The 21,634-nt window shown below is 42.0% G+C and overlaps 2 protein-coding genes across 7 annotated transcripts; both read right to left on the bottom strand.

Moving 5' to 3' along the window:
• Positions 1-1,011: 1,011 nt before the first annotated feature.
• u2af1 (U2 small nuclear RNA auxiliary factor 1) lies at positions 1,012-8,320 on the bottom strand. Of its 6 annotated transcripts, none has more exons than XM_031583996.2 (8): positions 8,207-8,320; positions 7,410-7,497; positions 5,897-5,963; positions 3,361-3,419; positions 3,081-3,179; positions 2,768-2,901; positions 2,121-2,243; positions 1,012-1,471 (listed from the first exon to the last, which is right to left on the bottom strand). In XM_031583996.2, exons 1-8 carry the CDS (start codon positions 8,248-8,250, stop codon positions 1,201-1,203), a joined length of 885 nt encoding a protein of 294 aa, XP_031439856.1. In that variant the 5' UTR covers positions 8,251-8,320; the 3' UTR covers positions 1,012-1,200. The 6 variants fall into 6 exon arrangements, with proteins under 6 accessions (XP_031439856.1, XP_031439872.1, XP_031439862.1 ...); XM_031584012.2 differs by having other exon boundaries at positions 2,151-2,243; XM_031584002.2 differs by having other exon boundaries at positions 1,012-1,468; positions 8,207-8,319.
• Positions 8,321-11,226: 2,906 nt separating this feature from the next.
• ehhadh (enoyl-CoA, hydratase/3-hydroxyacyl CoA dehydrogenase) lies at positions 11,227-21,477 on the bottom strand. The gene is made up of 7 exons (XM_012837238.3): positions 21,302-21,477; positions 20,736-20,839; positions 20,468-20,637; positions 19,935-20,046; positions 19,370-19,474; positions 14,150-14,491; positions 11,227-13,902 (listed from the first exon to the last, which is right to left on the bottom strand). The coding sequence occupies exons 1-7, from the start codon at positions 21,373-21,375 to the stop codon at positions 12,650-12,652; spliced, it is 2,160 nt and encodes a 719-aa protein (XP_012692692.2). The 5' UTR covers positions 21,376-21,477; the 3' UTR covers positions 11,227-12,649.
• Positions 21,478-21,634: the final 157 nt, after the last annotated feature.

Here is a 21,634-nt window from a genome sequence, read left to right as displayed (position 1 = left end):
AGATTGGCTAATTGTAGATCCGCCAATCACAGCGTTGCATTTTGTCGTGCCTCCTTTTTGACCAGCCTCACATAACCACGTTCTATAAGATCTTATGATCACGACGAGGGTAAACAAACGAGTTCCCGTAATTTATAATTCATCTTTAGCTGACAATGTTGTTTTAACATCTCTGAATTTAAGTAGTGAAACATATTAACGTTATCACTTAGATCACACTTTCACTTCCATTATGATTTGAGGGCTACCAATTCGTATTTAAACGCTTTTAAGTATCGTCGTCGTTAGTCATTCTCGCGTCCATTAATAACGGTGTCCAATAATCTATACTTCTTGAAACCACTGATGTTTTGAAGAAGTGTGCAATGCAGTGCTAATGTTTCTCCCCAAGCTTTTGCCAGTTTTTTTATGGCTACGTGGACGACCGCCAAACCACCAGTTCAAGACCTGCGGTACTTCTCATATTCGCACAGGACAGCTTTGAAAAAGTCCTTTACGAGCGTATGGCTTTCTGTCTAACACACGACCGCTGTTTTAATACCTGATCAGGCAGTTTGCTAGACTTCTGCAACACAGTAGGTTATGTTCATCATAGCAAGATAACATATGAGAAATCACTGGAAACCTTGAAGTAAAATAAATACTTCATTGAATAAAACGGACCTACACAAAAGGAGAATGAGAACAAATTTGTGGCTTAACTACTGAGTACGAAATACTTTTTCCCTTTATTCCCTAATATGGTGTGTCAACAAAACATTGGCATTGATAAGAGTTACGTGTTAATCATACGCGACCTTACAGTAAGGACAACCTCCCGACATAGTGATGCAATTCATCTGGTTTCTAACAACTTCATATACAAAACTGACTTAGTACATTTTCCATTTAGTACATTAAGGTGTATCCTCCAAACACTTTACACAATTCTGATTACGGTTATCTGGGACATTTTCCACCAACAGAGCCAATTAAAAAAAGTCTGATGGAAAAATAAGCACTGTACAACACTCACCAAAAAACTTTTTTTATTGAGAAGGCAAGTCGTTACTAAAAAGGAAAAAAAAAAAACCTCAAAAGAGAGAGAGAGAGAGCGCGCGAGAGAGAGAGACAAATCCAACATTTTAATCACATTTTGGTCATAATGAGACTACTTCTACACCCAAGAGAGGAGGGGGATGGTAGGGGTTTGAGCCACACTTAAAATCTTCCAGAACGTTCCCGGTCCCGTGACCTCCGTCTCTCTCGATCTCTGCCTCCTTCACGTCCGCCGCCACCGCCGCCGCCACCTCGATCGCCACCACCGCCACCTCGATCGCCGCCGCCGCCACCACCACCACCTCGATCGCTGCCGCCGCCGCCGCCACCACCACCACCACCGCCGCCGCCGGCTCCTCCTCCTCCACCTCCTCTACCACGGTCCCGCGAGCGAGAGCGGCGTTCCCTGGATCGTGAGCGTGAGCGATGCCTGCTTAACAAAAAAAGTGAGTAGATGATGAGTAGATGCCCAGTAAATGGCACATAAAACCCAAAACTTTCCTGGGTCAGCACCCTAAGACCTTAGGTTACTCTATGTAACTAGCCAAGGGGCAGGGTGTCTAGCAACTTGTTAACACCTGTTAGCATAGTCTGAGTTTCAGTAACCGGAGCCATTCATGGGCAGCTTCTCTAACCTTTCTGTACACACAACTGTTTCACTTCCTTCCATTATGTTGGTTAGTTTAATTTTATGTTAAAAAAAAAAATGCAAAAGCCCAGATGGTTATAATGGAACCTACATCCAGCTTCACACTCAAGGCCAATTACCAAACAGTATTACATTGCAGCAGTGATCATGGCCTAACCAACACTTTAAACCAATGTTAGGAGGAAAATATTTAAGCAGGCAACTTTAAAATTAGCTGACTCTCTGACATGCAATCCCCCATAAGAAGCATTCTTGACATGAAGAACTTAAATCATTCCATGGGTTTGAAATCGGTCTTCTGACTTCGCCAAAAGTTTCCCTCCCTCCTCACACCCTTTTGCAAACTTAACACACTGACTTCAGCAGCTAGTCAAGCTTTAATGAAAGAGGACTCTGAGGTATTACTGTGCTCAAAATCCTTTAGTACTCATACCATATGGTTTCTTTTCCCCCTCCCACGCACCTCTTCTTGCGACGGCCATACAGCTCTCGCCTCAGTTCCCGGGAGATGGGTTTCAGGTGCATGAAATTGCAGAAACCGCCTCGAGTGCACTCCCTGCAGGGAAAGAGGAGTACTGCAGTTAGTCCAATGCAAATCAAGAGGAAAGTTGGGGCTGCAGTTGAATAGTCAAAACAAATGACATCCTGTCTCTAAGTCAAATTCCCTGACTTCCATTAACAAAATAGCTGGATTTCCATGATCTATAATGTATGGAAAAACAGGCTGCCTCTATGCTGAAGGGACAAAAACCAACCACAGTATTATATGTACTATTATATGTACTATATATTACTATGTTCAGCCCATAGACATATATAGATATCTATCTATCTATATATATATGTCTATGGTTCAGCCTGCTTCAGCTGGGCACTGAACATTCAAGTAACCATGACAATCACTCACATAATTAAAATAACCCAATAAAGAAAAATGTAAATACTATATAGAAAATATTAGTTTGATAAATGGAACTGAAATTTGAGCAAAAAAGACTATTCAACCGCAGCTCTGGACTCTACTTCCTTATCAGTTCCTGTAAGCACTGAAGTGTTAAACTTTCTTTTTTTTTTACTGACCCCATCTCATACTGACGACAGCAGGCTTCTCTGAAGTCTGTGACTGGAGACAGCTCGGCATGGATGGGTTGCCCGTTAAACCAGCGGTTATTAAGGTCAATGACTGCTTTCTCTGCATCCTCTTCACGACGGAACTATATGGGAAAAAGCACACACACAAACCCCAAGTTCACCGAAAAATGCCTACATTTACCTGATTAGCAGCAGAAGTAGATCTGTGACCTCAAATTTGTCAGTGTGATGGGCCACAGACCTGAGTTGCTCTAGGAACTCAAAAACAGGTTCACCCTCTCTACCACTCCCTTTAACTCACCTTTACATACACATTTCCCACCAGGTGATCTCCGAGGTTATCACAAACGTTCATCTCCTCCACCTCTCCGTATTTCTCTTCCATCTCCGTGAACACTTCCTGTGGGGTAAGAAGGGGATGGGTGGTGGTGAGGAGCATGTGATGTAGGTCAGATATAAGAATGACCTCTGACTCCAAACATGTGCTTTCATACAAACAACACACAAAGTCTTACCAAAGGTACAGACATTTGCTATGAGAGCAACAGATCCCCACACAAACAGTGATACGGGGCACTCACCTCAAAGAAGTCATCATAATGCTCCTGCATCTCCACATCACTGACTGTGCCTGCACACACAACAAGGGAGAAAAACAAACAACTTAGAGCATGAGGTACGACATTCGAGCAAATTTCATGGGCCCTTTCTGTAAGACTATAGAACTAGATTTGTTTTCAAGAACATACAACACTAACCCAGTATTCTTTATCTCACTCCACCAGAGTATCTGTGCTTGTAGAACCTGTAAGCTTATAATGATCAGCTATTCAAGATCACCACATCCACATAAAGAGGAAACAGAAGTGCCACATAAGCATGGATAAAAAAAAAGACTACCGTTTGTCCTTTTAGATGGTCAATTGACAAAAACACTTTTTACAGGGCACACATCTAATGTCCTCACTAGGAAATGCATTAAGCCATGACAAACTATTTGGTTTTATGACTCTGAGTGACTGTTACTATGTACTTTGGCTAACAGAAGCCATTTACATTGCATTAGGAGTAGCCAAGTGTGCAACGCAACATACAACTTTAAAGTATGTTAAACAAGGCAGTGCTTAATGGAATCAGAATGCAATAAATGCGGGGGCATTTCCAAACGCCCTCATGGCTTGTGTATGGTAACTACAAGGGACAATCAACTGTCACACTCCCATTTTTAAGCATTAAAAGCCTTTTGGAAGCCAGAGAATCCATTTAAACATTCCCAGCATACTATACAAACACAGGACAACTTACCAAGTGAAAGGAATTACACGAAGATGAGTTAATATTGTTCTCACAATACTGCTAACGATACATCATAATGGCCATGATGTTCCAAAGGAAAGACCCAAGTCTTTGGCACATATTTCATATTCATTGTATTGCAATACATGCAATGTGTTTCAGTGCCAAATTACTATGCATTAACTTAAGAGTGTGTTCTTGTGACAACATGCTCCATAAGGGGACATAGTCACATTTGATTATCAAGCCAATAACACCTAACTAATTGTGAACATAGATCTATTTTATTTTAGATCCCAAACTAATTTTATATCATAAGCTCAACACCATATGTGAACATAAAAATAACCACTTATTTTCTAAAAAATAATGCCAAATCATGCCCATCAGTAAAAATAATGATGGCAGACTAAATTGAAGACAAGCACCTAGGGTCTGTCTGACAGAATTTTTCAAAGTCATAATTCTGGCAAAAACATAAAAAGCCTCTCTTGATATGGCCTACATACAACATGGGCCAAGAACCCAAGTCTCCTTTGGCCAGCTAATTGAAAATAGTTCCACACAGACAACGCAGAAGCACTTGCTCTCGTCTGACGAGTCGCTTGTATGTTTCTTGTAATGCTTTGTTACCCTCTTTTTCTTTCCCAAACTCAACTTGAACACTCTTCACTTTCCACACTGGCTTTTTCTTTCTCTTCCCACTATGTTTCAAATAGTTATAACAAGGACGGCAGTGCTAGAGCTAGACAAAGTGATATAAACAGTAGCAACAACGCTATCAAACGTCGTAAAATTGAAGCCGGAGCAAGAATAATGTGTAAAATTACTCACTGAGGGCAAAGACATTGCTGCCCAACAACCAACGAGGTTTTGGGAAAAGCCCAATACATCAGCGTGCACCATTAGTGGCGAGGTAGAAGGTAAAGCAAGCCCATAGTGGTCAATGCTGATTGGTTAAAGGCTGATCCAATTGTTTCAAAATTAACCTGAAGTCTACACCCATAAGGATGCAACGACTGGAAACAATCCCCAAATGGAGCGTGGCCAAAACCTATTTATGATGTGAATTTGGATCTGGTTACACCAGGCCAAGAAAACCTGCCAGGGCTTTGAGGTCAACTCTGACAACTTTCCCCAAACTCACTAATGAACTAATATGGGCTACATCTCAGGGATAGTTCAGCATGCCACAGTTTTACTTTTGGAAGAGAAAAAGTGGAGGAATTGCATTCACCTCAGTCTCAGGTGACCCTGACTGAAAGTAAACAAGAGGTTTATTCAGAGGGTTGCGTCACACAATATAGCTACTTCAGTTTTGAGATGTTGTGCCTAGCTTTGGAGAGATCACCAGTGTGATAACCTGCCTCGCTCTCCCCTACACCACAGTGCATTCTGAGCCATAATCTAAGGGGAATGTATATCTTTTTGCATAACGACTCAAGGGTGCAGTCCGCAATTCTAATCCCATACACTTTTTGTCAAATTTAGCAAATTGCTCCTCAGTCCTCTAGCTGTCTTTAGTGCTGTTTGTACACAGTCCTGGCTCTGTAAATGGGAAGCCAACAGTGGCTAAGATTAAGTATCAATAAGCTTTTCTGGAACCGACACAGAATTGCAGACTGCATCTTTAGCCTAAGGCTTTTAACACATCAATGGTCATCTTATACAGGTAAACTAAAACCTCAACCTACCTAAGGGTATTTATGCTAATGGGTGTTCTTCTTCTATACCGACAAGGATTTAGAGGAATTAAGGGACAAACACCTTCTCAGTATACAAACCGCAGACATACAACATTCAGACCAATGAAAAACTTACTGCGCAGACCATCAGCAGACTGTGCAGAGTTTTGAGGGTTTCGGTAAATATTCAAGAGGGCAATAGTCTGAAACACAAAACATCACAAATTTGTAAGCAACATGGAAGGGTACAGAAAGTTAAGTCATAATTCAGACCAGCAGGATGTCAACAGATCATATCTGACTACTCCATCGTTGCCTTCTCAAAGGTAATGTGCAGTACAAAGAGGGTTGAGTAAAATGGCTGAGGCTGAGCAATGCACACAAACAGAAAAGGTTAAACAGTGGAGAACACTACTGCACCTGAAGAAAAATGTATCAGCCAGTATGGATAACCATGCTCAACCAATACTTCAACCAGTTAGTTTGAAATCCCTTAAACTGTGGGGTTAGTGACTATAACACTGACACATAATGCTCTTCAGTGATATCTGTATTCCCCGAACAGCCTCGATGACAATGTGTTTCAGGCCTTTTGGGAAAATGGCTCCACCATCTCACACCACGAAAATTCCAGTGTCTTTTTGGAATGGAACTGTTCTAAAAACTAGTTAAGGTCGGGGGAAGTAAACCCTATATCCATGACGCATTGATTTCTGAAACCAGTGTGCTGCGAATTAAATGTATATATTTAGTCTTCTTCGATTGTTTACACGGCCAATTCACATTGGAAGTCATTTAGGGTCGAAAAGGGAAGGAGTGGGGATCAGTAGACACTGAGTTGCATGAGTGGCCCGGGTCGAAGATGAATCTAGAATAGATAAACTTAGAAATGGGAGTCAACTGCCATCTTTGCATTGTGTTGGTATTTCACACAAGATGACGTTGGCCTAGAAGCTCTGCTGAGAGAACTGAAAAAAATACAGTATGTTTAAAACATCTGCTGTTTTCTTGTGCGAAGTGCTATGGGGATTATCAAGCAACAGATGTAGGAAGGTGTGTTTGAATAATATGGACGCTGACAGAGATCTAAAAGAAGAAACCAAAAACCGTCGACCTCTATGGGGCACCTCATCTCTGGGACAGCACAAAGAACAGGTCTTGGCATTTTACTCATTTATGGATAATTAATTCAAGATCACCCTCTACTGGGCCCAGAGCAGATACTGGCCTACTTTAAGGGTTATTTTTATTTTTTAGCCTTTTCCCCACAAAAAAACGATCTACAATGCCTCAAAACTAATACATATATTCACTTTAGCTTAATTGCCCAAATAAAATGAACGATGAAACCTACAGGCTAATCCCATAGGGTGAAACCTATATTTTCTAATCTGCTACAGGAACAAGTACTGATAAAGTAAGTATGAAATTATATCCACGTGTGTGTTGCAGTGTGTCGCTTGTGCAATAAAAAAAAAACTGACCGACTGAAAAAGTACTGCAAGGTATGTTCTAATAGAACATGTGACGTGTGTCTAGGATTCTCATCACACAGGAGTGAAAGGTGAATATCTTCAGTTCACAAACTATTAAATTGGCGAAATCCAGTTATAATAATAATAATACTCTGTTATACAAGGGATCCTTACTTGGCTGAAAGTTGGCTTGTTGTGGAGTCTGGAACATCGATCCCCATGACGGCATGCTCCGATTTTGAAGTAAAATGAGCAATTGACTCTGTAAAAAGAAAATAACCACAAATGCTTAGGCACATGGTACGTTCATGAATGAAAGATTTCTTTCCCTCGTCTGCAGCGCTACAAACAGTAACGTAAAGCCGAGCAACAACGTTACCCCAACAAGGCCAACAATACATGATTCTGAATACAACTACGCGTGGGTTTACGTAAAATGACGACACAACGTCAACAATTACTTATTACAGGGCAATTGGGTCTTTGTTTTGCAGTTACATGATCAGTTAAGGATTTAGCTAGGTGAAACATTGCCGCAATACTCAAAAGCTCACAACAGGGTGAAGCTCAATGAATGAATAATGACCAGTTTGCAGCTAGCTAGCCATTATTAGTAACCTCTGAGCTAACTTAGCTAGGTATATGGCCACACATAGTTTGCAGTATAGCTAATGCCCACTAACGTTAATAACCATATTATTTAAATAAAGTTTATTTAAATACACCCATGCGCACGTAACTTGCTACAGAACAAGCCATGGAAAGAAGCATGCGAGTTAGCTAAACTAGCTAGCCAGCTAGTTAGCATTCACGTCTTCGCTAGTTGGCTAGCGTGTTGGAACGTTCGTCTGCATCCGTAGTTTCAGTGCGGTTTACTCGGAAGCGGTTAATTGTATCTATACATCTCATACGACTGTTTGGGCTTCACATAATTATACTGATTTCGAAATTAATTAATAAATGTTACTCACTTATCTTTCTCTGTTCCGAAAATGGACGCCAAGTATTCCGCCATGTTTGAATTCGTCAAAAATCATTTGCATCGAGCAACGTCATTTCCTTTTTGTCCTAAGTGAAACAAAACGTTTTTCGAATACTGACCTCTATGGTCTCTACATAAACAGACCTACTAACATCCCCACCCACTGCAACTCGAGACTTGAAATATTTGATATAAGTATTGTTATTTAGGCTTGCTCATGTCATCTCTGCTGAAATCGGTAATGAAGTAATGAGTAGGACAGCTCAGAAGATGAAAGAAGATTACATTTACAAACTGGTCTTTGGCAACAATATAACATAGGCTTCTATGAAATCACATTAAGTAATTGTAGCTGAAGCCAGCGAGGGCAAACTGCTAATGTTAAAATGTTCTTCCAAGGTAGCTCCAAAGATGTACAGGTTTGCACAATCATGTGGAAGGACACCACTAGATATTCAGTACCATTCAGTAAGATTCTACTCTTACTGTGATCAAAAGATTACATTCATTAAATTGTGGCATAGGTTAAGAGATCTGCTCAAACAAGTTTTCAGTTGGCAGAGGGTCACTAACTTTAATGGGGCTTCATATTTTATGCAATGTAGATTTCAGTGGTTCATTATGTTAGTTTTAAACAAAAAAAAAAGTTGTGTGACCAATGACCATCAAAGAATGGACCCATTTATAGTATTCTTTCAGTTTTGTAGATATCAGTGTGAAAGGTTTTCACATTATGTCCATAGAGTTCTTGTTGACACTACACTGTACCAAACACAGCACAACACAACACTACCAAAAGCTATATCATAAAACTAGAAAATTGCCTTGGATTTATTTCAATTCTATGCTCTAATTAGATAATAACAGCGATAAGACCAGTCCAAAAGAATAGCATAATTTGTTATCAAACAAACAATATATCATGTTGTTTGATAACAAATTATGCTATTCTTTTAGGGATTTATTGCCAAGTAGGTTTACACCTACTTGGAATTTTTTCTGGTGTGAAGGTGCATACAGTAAACATAAAAACATACAAACACAATAAGTACTACACATAACATAAAAACATAAAAACACAAATAAGTACTACACATAGGAAAAGTACTACACATAAGAACCAAAAAACACAATATATACAATACAAATATATAAACAATGAATATAAAAAAGTAAAGTGGAAAGTAAAGTGCAAAATGCAAAACAGGAGTGCAATGTGAATGAGCAATGTGCAATGTAATGTGTGTTAACGTAACATAAGCAAATAGGAGTTATGTCCCTGATGTGTGTGTACAAACAACAAAATACAAATCAATTAACAAATATGTAAACTACTTTGATCATGCACTTATGCACAAGGCAAATATGTAGTCATCATGTGACATTAATAAAACAACGCTTAAGATCATAGTTCAGTGACCAGTATGCCATGTCTTGTCTGCCTATTGTGTTACATAGACATGATTTTGCATGTGAAAACCAGGGAACTAAACAATAGAACCGAAGGTCCATGCAAACTCAGAGCATTATTCTACCACACAGAGTATTTAACCCGTACTTCCTAACAAACCTTCCTACAAATAGATGAGCAAGAGACAGACAACAGAAAAGAAGCACATAAGTATCCCACACGATGGAAGAATATCCTTTTCAAATGGATCGCTTCGAATTTGTGGTGCTGAATGGACCTCTCTCTCTCTGTTGCACTGTTGTCAACCTATTTTTCATTTTTTGCATTTTTTCTCCAAAACGTGCAGCGGCTATCAAACAACCCTTAAGAATTCTGCTGGCATCAGTTGTGATGTGCTCAGCTATCCTTCAAACCTTGTTTCTTCAGTACATCGTCATGATATTCCAGTTCAGTCTCTCGACTCCTCACAAAATAGTTCAAACCGTACTGAAAGAACTTGTGGAGATTAGCATGACAACAACCGTATGGCTCAATGTCTTCTACTTCTCACAGATTGTTCCTGCACAGAGGGCTTTTTTCATCTGGCTGAAGACAAATATCAAACTTTTTATATATTGTGCGTTGGTCTTTGAATGGGTTTTCTTTTCCTGCAATGGCATTTTGATGATTGTTTTAATTTCTTTGGAATGGCCACAAAATACAATCAATTCCACAGGCATGTACAATGACACAGATCCACAAGAAAATTCGGTGCTCCTGGACATTTCTGTCATCAGTTATGTGACTGAACTGCTGCATTTATTTCTGAGTCTTGCTGTGATGATGACATCTAGTTGTGCCACAGTGTCCTACCTAAAGTGTCACATGAAGAATATGAAGTCAAGCAGGCTCTCATCTTCTCTGCAGAGTCAGGTGAGGGTGACCACCACAGGCATCGTGCAAACCCTCCTCTATTTCCTGTGTGCCATATGGATTTTCATCAACATGTTAGCTGATGTAACCTACAAAAACACATTTGACAGGGAAAGCCATATCTTCTACACTTTTGTATCACTGTATTCTCTTGGAACTTCTGTAAATCTCTGTATTGGCCAGTCTCTGTTTAGGCAGAGGGCCATTGAGTTGTGGCACAAGGTCTTGCAACATATCCATTCAAGGAGACACGCCTAGAATCAGGACACTGCTCTTGGATGATCATGGTAAATTTAATTACTGAGCTGAAGAACAGTTTGAAACTTGGTATTGACTGCTAAATCCATCTCCGGTTACACAGATTTCCTTTACTTTCTTTTACTTTCCTTTCCTTTCTTTTACAAGTCATCTCTTCTCGATGTTGTATACAGAAATCACATGCTGTGTACATCCACCTGATAAATAAGAACCGGTCAGGTAACATGTGACTAAAACAACATTTCGAGTCAAGAATTACAGTGTGAATCTAATCATTCATACTATTCTCACCGACATTTCCTGTCTCTGACCACTTTTTAAATGTACTTTTTTTTGTAGGATAGTAAAAAAAAATGTTCTAGAACTTGTATAACTTGTAAAACTTGTATGCATTTTGGAAAACATACTTAATGAACTGATACATAAACAATGTGTTAAATTATTTAATTACAGAATGATAGATTATTGAACGAAATAAATTATTAAAGAAATAAATGACAACGTGCACTGGTACTTTGTTTAAAAACTCTTACACAGCATGTGATCACACAGATTGTGAAAGACATTTTTCGTCCTTGATGTAGGCACAATGGCGAGTTTTTACATACATACTAAATTAATGTCCCACAAAGGACAGGAAAGGGGAGGAAATGTGTGAGCGTGTTTGGGGCGCTCCAAAACCCCTTTCCCCGTTGAGCTAAAATCTGTGTTAATGCAACAGAGTTTGTAGAACACATGACATGCATCATTGCTACAGGCTTCAGAATCCAAGATTTATTATTATTATAACTCAGAGTAGTATTACGCAATAGTGCAATCGTGGATTGTTTCTTGAGCGACAATGATAAGATATACTGATAGCTTTAATCAAGAGAAGCACTATTGATGTGGGGGTTCCTCAAAATAGGCCTCGCGACACCCCCGGAAGGAAGGGTTTGGATTTGGTTTACAACATAGGTTACTTCCCAATACTGTTTCCATGCATCTTTTGTCACTGAGAACAGTTCTCATATGTGCTTCTGTTAATACGTCTTACTTGTATAAAAAGACACTTCAAATGTACAATATTTTTAGCCCTGTCCTACTCGACTAATCTGGATCAGACAGATGAAGAACTGCCATAAATTATATGAACTTATTTTAATGTTAAAATGAGACAATTAAAAGTGGACTATGTCTGTATCTAATGGGAAACGCTAGAGATGAGGGTTTTCTGTGATAATTAGATAAATAAAAACACATCAACAAATCAAAACAGTAGGCTATGGGACGGAAAGTGTTTTATTTCTGTGTATGAAGCACACTCAGAATTATTTTTTAAGCAATAAAAAAATCATCATTATTATAATTGTTATTATTATTATTAGGGGTGTAACGGTGCATGTGTGCTAGTTGATGGGTATGATAGTTTCTAGTCTAAGAGAACTCTCATTCTGACATATACAGTTTGACTGCAATCTGACATCATAGAAATCAACCTTTTTATTTGTACCACTTTTCCCCACACCAAGTACGAGTATGGAGATATGGGCGAATTTACCCTAAACAAATAAAGGCAGACTTCCTCGGTCAACCAGGGCCCGGTCAGCCTTGGGGATTAAGCCCAATAACATCCCTGGATGTTATTGTTATAGTACTTGTTATTTATTTTTCTTATTGACAATATGCCAGTATTTGAGTGCCTTAACTTTTACAGTATAAGAATTATGGCCAATGAGCCACTGTTCACAATTTTCTAAATAAATGTAAAAAATATTTTGATTTGGTGTAAATTTAGTGTACCGTTACAACCCTTATTATAATTATTATTATTATTATTATTATTATTATTATTAAGGATTTGGTTGATCCTCAAAGTTGACTGTGGGGTCGCTGGAGGAAATCCCTCCATTTGTTGATGGGGGGGCTGCCACTGGCCACCAGCCTCCGCAGCAAAGGACTGGGCTCCAGGTGAGGCACCTCTGGGTGGGCCTGCCGGTAGTGCTCCAGCCTCGTCAGCACCCTGGGCAATCCCACCATCCCAGCGTAGAACATGGGCCCGCCCCTGTGCCGCGGCCAACCATACCCAAACACGTAGATCATGTCGATGTCTTCAGGTCCAGCAGCGATGCCGTCATCCAGGCTGCGGAAGCCTTCATTGATGAGGGCAAAAAGGCATCGCTCCACCACCTCCTGCCTGTCAATTTGACGAGGACTGATGCCATGCTTGATCCGGTACTCTTCCAGGAACTTGTGGATGCTTGGATCTGGTGTTGCAACTCGGCCCCCAGGCTTGTCGTAGAGGTACCACCCACGGCCGTTCTTCTGCCCCAGGCGGCCCTGCTCGCACACCAGGTCAGGCAAAGGGCTGTACCGGCGACCTTGCCGCCTCCGCGGGGGATCTCTTGGGTCAACGTTTGGCCCAGTCAGCCCAGCCTCCTTCCGAATTCTCCAACCAACATCCAACCCAGACAGATCGGACATTTTGAAAACCCCCATGGGAAAGCCAAACTCCTCCAGGGCCCCATCCACCAGCTCAGGAGTGGCCCCTTCCTCCAGCAGGAAGTTGGCCTGCTCCAGGTATGGCTTCAGCATGCGGTTCCCCACAAAACCTGCACAGTTGCCCACCAGCACACTGACCTTCCCGAGTCTCTTGCCCAGGTGCATTGCTGTTGCCACAGCTTCAGGGGAGGATCGGCTTCCATGGACGACCTCGAGGAGCTTCATCACATGCGCTGGGGCAAAGAAGTGCATGCCCACCACCAGCTCTGGTCTCTTGGTTACGGCGGCCAGCTCATCCACGTCTAAACCAGACGTATTGGTGCAAAGGAAAGCATCGGCTTTGCACACGGACGAAAGCTCCTTGAAAACTTGTTTCTTGAGAGCCATATCCTCAAACACAGCCTCAATGATCAGGTCTGTGTTCTTGAGCTCAAGCAAGTCTATGGTGAAGTGGAGAAGGTCAAGACGAGGAGTTGCGTTCCTTTTCTGAGCGTCATGTTTGAGCATTGCTGACACCATTTGTTTCCCAATTTCCAATTGCTTCTTGTTTGTCTCCACTGCTAGAACAGACATCCCAGCCTTCACAAGAGCCACAGTGATGCCCCTTCCCATGGTGCCAAGGCCTGTTCAGACACAGAAGGATCTCTCAGCAGCTGATATTGTGTAGGCCTACACTTAGCGACTCCAAGTGTACGCAAAGACTCATCATACATTACCATCAATATCAATCATTTGTTTGAGACACCTTTTGAGACACATTGTCTCTCCAGAAAATTACAGATCAGCACAGATACTGTGCTAAAATTAGTCTTTGGCAGCGGACACAATTCAATGTCCTTTCAAAATGACTGACAGCAAAGCATCCCTCACCTATAACAGCTACCTTGCTCACAGGTCTGGGTTTGCTGTTGCCACTGTGAGCCCCACTGGAAAGACTCCATCTCCCAACAGCCCTCTGGGCAAAGAAGCAGTATTGCATGGCACGGGCCTGGCTAGAGTGGAACAGGGTGGCCATCAGCTCCTGCTCCTTCTGCATGCCGGCCTGGTAGGGCAGGGTGGCAGCAGCCCTGACAGCCTGGACACAGGCTATAGGTGCCATGGCGCCCCGCGCGCGCTGCTTCACTTGAGCCATGGTCTCCTCCAGGAGGCCGTCAACATCTGGAGGGCACGGAGTCTGCCGTGTACTCAGCTTACGGGGGAGCAGGGGTTGGCCTGCAGCAGAAGTTTAGACAATAATTAGTATACTAGACAAAGATTAAAGAATTTAAATGTACAACTCTTCTCTTAGTTTAATCCCATATTATACAACAATTCTAAACAATAATGACTATACAATTTGTAATATTTTTCAAATTCTAGTGTTTCTAATTCTGCATGTGCAAAGGAACTGGGAGATGTGTTTGTGGGTATATTCAATGGATTCACCTGGTTCATTAAAACTGTCAAGCATCAAGTTCCAACACAAGCACAGTAACATAACTGAATAAGTACATGCCATTAGTACTGACCCATTGACTTTTCATTAAGTCCAAAAAGACCAATTATGGCTCGAATTCATCTAGCAGATCTACGTTGGTGGACTGCAGCTTCGTCAAGCCAAAGAGGAGGCCTTCAGGAGTGGGGACAGGATCCTGTACAACCAGGCCAGAAACACACTGACCGTGGTTACATGGATTCGAATAACTGCCTTAGTCGGACTGAAATCGCATTATCCGTTTCATGTAAGCACCTTAGTCGGATCGTAGTCGGACCGCACATAGTCGGACTAACACCCCTGGATAACTCGATCCGATCCAGTTGATAGTTCGACTATTGCGGCATGTAACGGTGAATTGGATAAGGAACTGGACTTTGCGTCTTTGCGCATGCTCCCTCTCTCCCTGCCAGGTCGTGACCCGGAAGACGAAAGAGGGATAAGTTGTCTCAAATGTTCATACTAATGACACGGTTTTTTATGAATATCCTGCAGACTGTCTCACAAGCTTATTCTTGTTGATTATGAACAAACATAACAGAAGAGGACCGAAGATATGAGCACCTTTACAACCCCTCCTTAAACACGTATAAGGACGTTCCACATTTTATTTGCTTAAAACAACAGCAGTACTGTCAAATCAGCTGTCACTCGGCTATTACCTGACCAAGGTTCCATGGCAATGTTCCGAAAGCCCATTTTTCCGACAGCCCGCTGTTCCGAAATTGTGAGTACAGCAACGTGAACCACTATTGCCCACATGCACATCCCAATGAATCACACAATCATAAACATATAAATGCCTTTATTTCACAAGCATTAACTTGAATTCAGAATATTATTATACACACATGCATTTGCATCGCGATGATACAAAAATATTTGTATGATTGCCAACGCATGCATGCTTTGTCAGTGCTTGACAAGATCTGCGTAATGTCCTGCGACAATCTGCCAGTGATTTCCTTCGCATGAGTGGTAGCCTACCCCATATTCAAAACCAGAGTAAGCTAAGTTAACAAATATTGCCTAGGAAAAGTTATATGCGTGATAGCCCGGTGAGCGTCTCCGCTCTGCTGTGCAAACGAAATGCTTTGAGTGTTTTGTGCCACTTAAAATATTTCTAAATTTTGCCAGGGGGACTATTTTTCGGAATATTGAGATTTCGGAATATCGGGCTTTCGGAACACTGGGCCGTCTCCCCTGACCAATACCTGTCAAACTTGGTGATACTATTCACAACTAATTTGTCCTTCATTTTATCAAATATGATGAAATTTGGTATTGTGCCCGCGAGGCACGCCTGACTTTAGTTGTGTTCAGTTATCTGGCGCTGAAAAAAACCACGAAAAGGTACTGTCAAATCAGAAAGCAAATCAGCTGTCACTCGGCTATTACCTGACCAATACCTATCAAACTCGGTGATACTATTCACAACTAATATGTCCTTCATTCTATCAAATATGATGAAATTTGGTATTGTGCCCGCGAGGCACGCCTGACTTTAGTTGTGTTCAGTTATCTGGCGCTGCCCTCTAAAGACAGAGACGTGACAGGTGGATCGAGATATTTTCCCGTAAATACCTTTACCTAAATACCTTTATAGACAACATCGATCATACACTCCCATTGCACTCAAACAACCACACTCAAACGAGGAGATATTGTATCAATTAGCCTATTAAGTACTGTATTTATTGATTGCAAAGAGTTCAACGTTACAGCAACATAACTTTGCTCCGGTCGCTAAATCTGATTTATCCGTGTGCATCATCGCTCTCCCTCTCTCTCTCTGCCACACCCACCCTGTAACCTACGTGTTTATACATTATAGAAGCAAGACCATTATATTGTAACAAATCAGGGAAGCGTGGTATATTTGTTATGGCTTTTTATTAAACACAACACACTGTCACAATGGCACGGGCTTTATGCCCACGAACAGACTGTGCTACCGTCACCCACCTGTATAAGCTCTGTCCCAACACAGAACAACGACATGTAATTAGAACGGTAAGGAACATATAGCCTAGGGAACGTCATGCATAACATAAAGTATAACAGTATGCGCCCGCTGCACGGCATTACGGGGCGACTATGCCGGCACGTTATAATATTCTACCTGACCAATACCTGTCAAACTCGGTCATAGAAAAATATCATGAATGCATATTTATTACGATGGGGAAACTATAAAATCGGAGTACGGACAACTAATGCCCAGCGTTGACGATGCAGATATAGAGCTGGAAACAGCTAAATGAGCTACAGCCCAAATGCAGTGAGCTTTATCAAGCCCTGGAAAGTTCGGCACATTTGCCCGTTTCCACAGCGTCTGCTGAGCGGTCATTCAGTACAATGGGGCGTCTTAAGACATATCTTACGAAGTACGATGACTGACAAAAGACTGACTGGACTTGCTCTTATGAATATTCACACAGATTTGGAAATCGACAGCGAAGAAGTACTTAAACAATTTGATGCAACTGGCAGAAGGGCAATGCGTTTGGCTGTAACCCATTATTTGCGCGCGTGTGTGTGTGAATGTGCATGCGTTTCTCTCGCCTTTTATCTTTCACCTTTGAATAATGTAACTTATAAACACATCGGCCTGGCAGAAACAAACAAACAAACAAACAAACAACCCAAGAGGCAACACGCATTTCTGGACCGATGAACAGACGCGATTCATGCTCAATCAACTGTTGTTGTTATTGGTAGTGGTGAAGAGGTCAAGCGGAAAGGGCTGTATCACCACTAGTTGTAATAAAAACAGCGCCACCTATCGTATCGGATATGACATGCTTTCGGCCAATGATTCGATTTATTCACTGCCATGTATATTGGGATAATAGCACCTACCCTCGAAAGAAAGCATAGTCCGACTAAGCAAAGATTCGAATTATACCATCATGTAAACACACTGACTGACTAACGAGATCAGTAGCAAAGAAGCTACTCTGAAAATCTGAAAAACAGGTTTTCAGCTAACGACCCTGTGTCAGTGTGGAGAGGCCTGCAGGACATCACCAACTATAGGAAAACCTCCCCCCACTCCATGGAGAACCCTCAACTGGCTGACGATCTGAATGTGTTTTACTGCAGGTTTGATCACCCCACATTCACACCCCTCACCTGCTTCAACTCAGACTTCACACAATCATCTGCACCCACTGTTATCACCTCCCCCCTCCCTCCTGCACTGACGGTCTGTGAAGAGGATGTGTGCCAGCTCTTTCAGAGACAGAAGACAAGGAAGGCATCAGGCCCAGATGGTGTGTCACCCTCCTGTCTGAAAGCCTGCGCTGATCAGCTGGCCCCCATCTTCACACGGATCTTCAACAGATCTCTGGAGCTGTGTGAAGTCCCCTCCTGCTTCAAACGCTCCACCATCATCCCAGTCCCTAAGAAACACTCCATCACTGGACTGAATGACTACAGACCCGTCGCCCTAACGTCTGTGGTCATGAAGTCCTTTAAAAGACTGGTGTTGACCCATCTGAAGGGCATCACCCGGTCAGTCAGCACTGGTGCACCTCAGGGATGTGTGCTCCCTCTAGACTGCACCTCAGGTGACCCATCTGTTAAACTCCTAAAATTTGCAGACGACACATCAGTCATCGGCCTCATCCGTGATGATGATGAGTCTGCATATAGGCAGGAAGTTGAACAGCTGGCCCTGTGGTGCGTAACAATCTAGAGCTGAACACGCTTAAAACCGTGGAGATGACAGTGGACTTCAGGAGGAGCCCCCCAGCACTGCCCCCCCTCTCCTTACTCAACAGTACTGTGTTGGCTGTGGAATCCTTCAGGTTTCTGGGATCCACAATCTCCTGGAACCTGAAGTGGGAACCCAACATCAACACCATCATCAAGAAGGCCAAGCAGAGGATGTACTTCTGGCGCCAGCTTAGGAAGTACAACCTGCCTAAGGAGCTGCTGATCCTATTCTACACTGCAGTCATTGAGTCTGTTCTCTGCACATCCATCACTGTCTGGTTTGGATCGGCCACCAAACTGGATAAGAATAGACTTCAACGGACAGTCAGGTCTGCAGAAAAGATCATTGGTGCCAACCTGCCCACCATCCAAGACCTGTTCACCTCCAGAGTCAGGAAATGGGCAGGAAAAATCACTGCAGACCCCTCACACCCTGGACACAACCTATTCCAACTCCTCCCCTCTGGTAGGCGCTACAGATCTCTGTTCGCCAAAACCTCCAGACACAAAAACAGTTTCTTTCCACTCGCCGTCTCTCTACTGAACAGCTAACCCACTGTGGCACTGTGAAATAACCCTGGATCATTATAATAACCAATGTACAATTACTCCCGCAATCATATTTATTTATTTTACCCTTACTGTATAACCGTCATACCCATACCGTATAGTATTTATTTATCCCTGCACTTCCTGGACTCTCCACTTATTTGCACTATTCCTCCTTGTATATACTTTTTTAGACTTCTTGGACCGTTAGACCATTGCACTGTTGTATTGTTTTGTGTTGTGATGTATATTCTGTGTACTATGTGTAAGCAAGCACACTTTACCAAGACAAATTCCTTGTTTGTGCAAACTTACTTGGCCAATAAAACCTGATTCTGATCTCATACCTACAACCTGTTGGGCAAACTGTATAGCCAAGTCTAGAGCGCTTTGGTCAGTCACTTGGTCTACAATACCAAGCTTCAGCGCCTCTTGAGCTGTCACATGTCGCCCTGTGAAGATAGAAGAAATAATATCTATTAGTTATGCAATTATGCAACAGTCTATGTTGTCCCTGGTCCAAAATGATTGATGAGATAATAAACTGCCCCACTCCTTCGTGAATCTCCTAGGCTGTACAGAAAACAATAGCTGTATTCAGACACTGTGTACATACAGTGCCCTCTTTTGGTCATATAGCCACCTGTCTGAGAGGCAACTGCTGTTGGCAGTTGCTGTTTAACCAAATGCTGACCAAATAATTGAAGGTCTGCTGTAATCACGCATCTCACCTCAATTGTTTTGTTAATATTCTGCAAACAAATAATGAGCATAGAACCACAACAGCACCACTGTACCACTGCAGCAACTAAGAAAAGATCTCAGGTCATCAGCCTAATAGATTTTTTTTGTTGCGGACCACAAGCTGTCTCGTGCATTTTCAGGGCTTCGGTGAGTGGTTGTGTTCAGTACCTGTAGTGATGAGATCCAAGGCTGGAGCTAATCCAATGAGTCTGGGCAGACGCTGCGTGCCTCCAGCAGCAGGAAGAAGACCCAGGGTCACCTCAGGAAGTCCGACACGTGCCTGCAACACAACAAGCATACATAACAAGTGTGGTTTCTCTCAGATGCATGTACAGTTATCCAAATTAGTCAATACTGTGGGGGAAAAAATTACTACCTAAGCAATTAATGCTGAGGTATTGATTACCAACAGGTACACTTCCAAAGCAGGAATTCTGCACAATAATTTTCAGAGGGCATTCGTAAAAGGGGCCATCTTTACAGAGTCCATCTTTCAGACTGATAGTGTTTTGGTAAAGAAACATGCTACATGGATCACCAAACTGAGTTCTGAAATACTTTCCTATGTTTGGGAATACTGATGTTAATTAGTCTGCAGGGTGCTACTTTCAAAAGGAGTTCACATAATATCAGAAGAGGCTGAATCCCAGTGAGTACTGCATCAGACATTTCACCTGACCAGCATGCCGCACAAGACTGACCTTAGAATGAGCAATACGGTAGTGGCAGCCAAGGGCCAGCTCCAGACCTCCACCAAACGCTGCTCCCTCAATGGCTGCAACCACTGGCTTCTCCCCTTCCTCAATGGCAGCGATCATTGGCACCAAAGGAGGGCCACTCATAGGTTTGGCAAATTCACGGATGTCTGCACCTGATGTAAAGAAAGAATATATCTCAATTAAAAATTAATTTTACTAGTAGGCAGATCCATGTTCACTGGTCCACTGTTAAGGTTTAGAAGTACTTTACCGCCACAGAAAACTCCATTTTCTCCGCAAATCACCATTGACTTCACCTCAGGGTCACGGAGGGCTCTAGTCACTGTCTCTGTAATGCCAAGGCGCACTGCAGCACTAGCAAATGAGCAGATTTTAAATGTCAGTTCAGTGCAGACAGATACATTTTACATTCATGTGGTGTAGATCTAACATAACAAAGTTTCTACTACCGTCAAACTTAACAAACAAACGTGACAGTAAACATAAAAACAGCTACCAGCACTACTCTAAAGGCAAAGTCAAGAGATAGGTGAATTTCGACAGGGTGCGTTAACTTAAAAAAAATAAATATATTATTACTGCATAGTAACACGTTGTTTTAAACACGAAACGGAAAATCCCAGCAGTGAAAAAAACACCCAATGGTGTTTATCGAAGCATAATCGTTGAACGAACTTAAAAATGTTACTATGATCTGATATTAGCCGTCCTGCAATGTTGTTACATTCTATAAACTAACCTCAACGTTCGAAATAGGTCAAAGGTAACTGTATATTTACTACAGCTGAGTACGGGTTTAACTATACGAAAACTTACCTAAGGGCATTTACGGGTGGATTCGTCAGTGTAATCAATGCAACAGTTCCCTGTACCTGTTCATAACGAGCCATTATACCTCAACATGAAACGCCTAAGGGAGAGATCAAAATTTTGCAACTTCAAAACCGCACTTTGGAATGTCACAATCTTGTCTGTGGGTGGTCCTGTCAGGAACTTCCTGGTGGATACGGGGTAGATTAGATTTACAAATCATGCTATTCGACCATTTGTATTGGACCAGATATCTTTTAATACAGCATATCGTTTATTAGCTCGCTCGTTCACAGCAGAAAGATGCTAACTTCTCAACTTGTGGTGATCGATGCCCAA

This window comes from Clupea harengus, chromosome 2 (genome assembly GCF_900700415.2).
Source record: "Clupea harengus chromosome 2, Ch_v2.0.2, whole genome shotgun sequence".
In the NCBI taxonomy this organism is placed as follows: domain Eukaryota; kingdom Metazoa; phylum Chordata; class Actinopteri; order Clupeiformes; family Clupeidae; genus Clupea; species Clupea harengus.
Note: the sequence above shows the minus strand (reverse complement) of the source record. Positions and strands in the feature narration are given on the sequence as shown.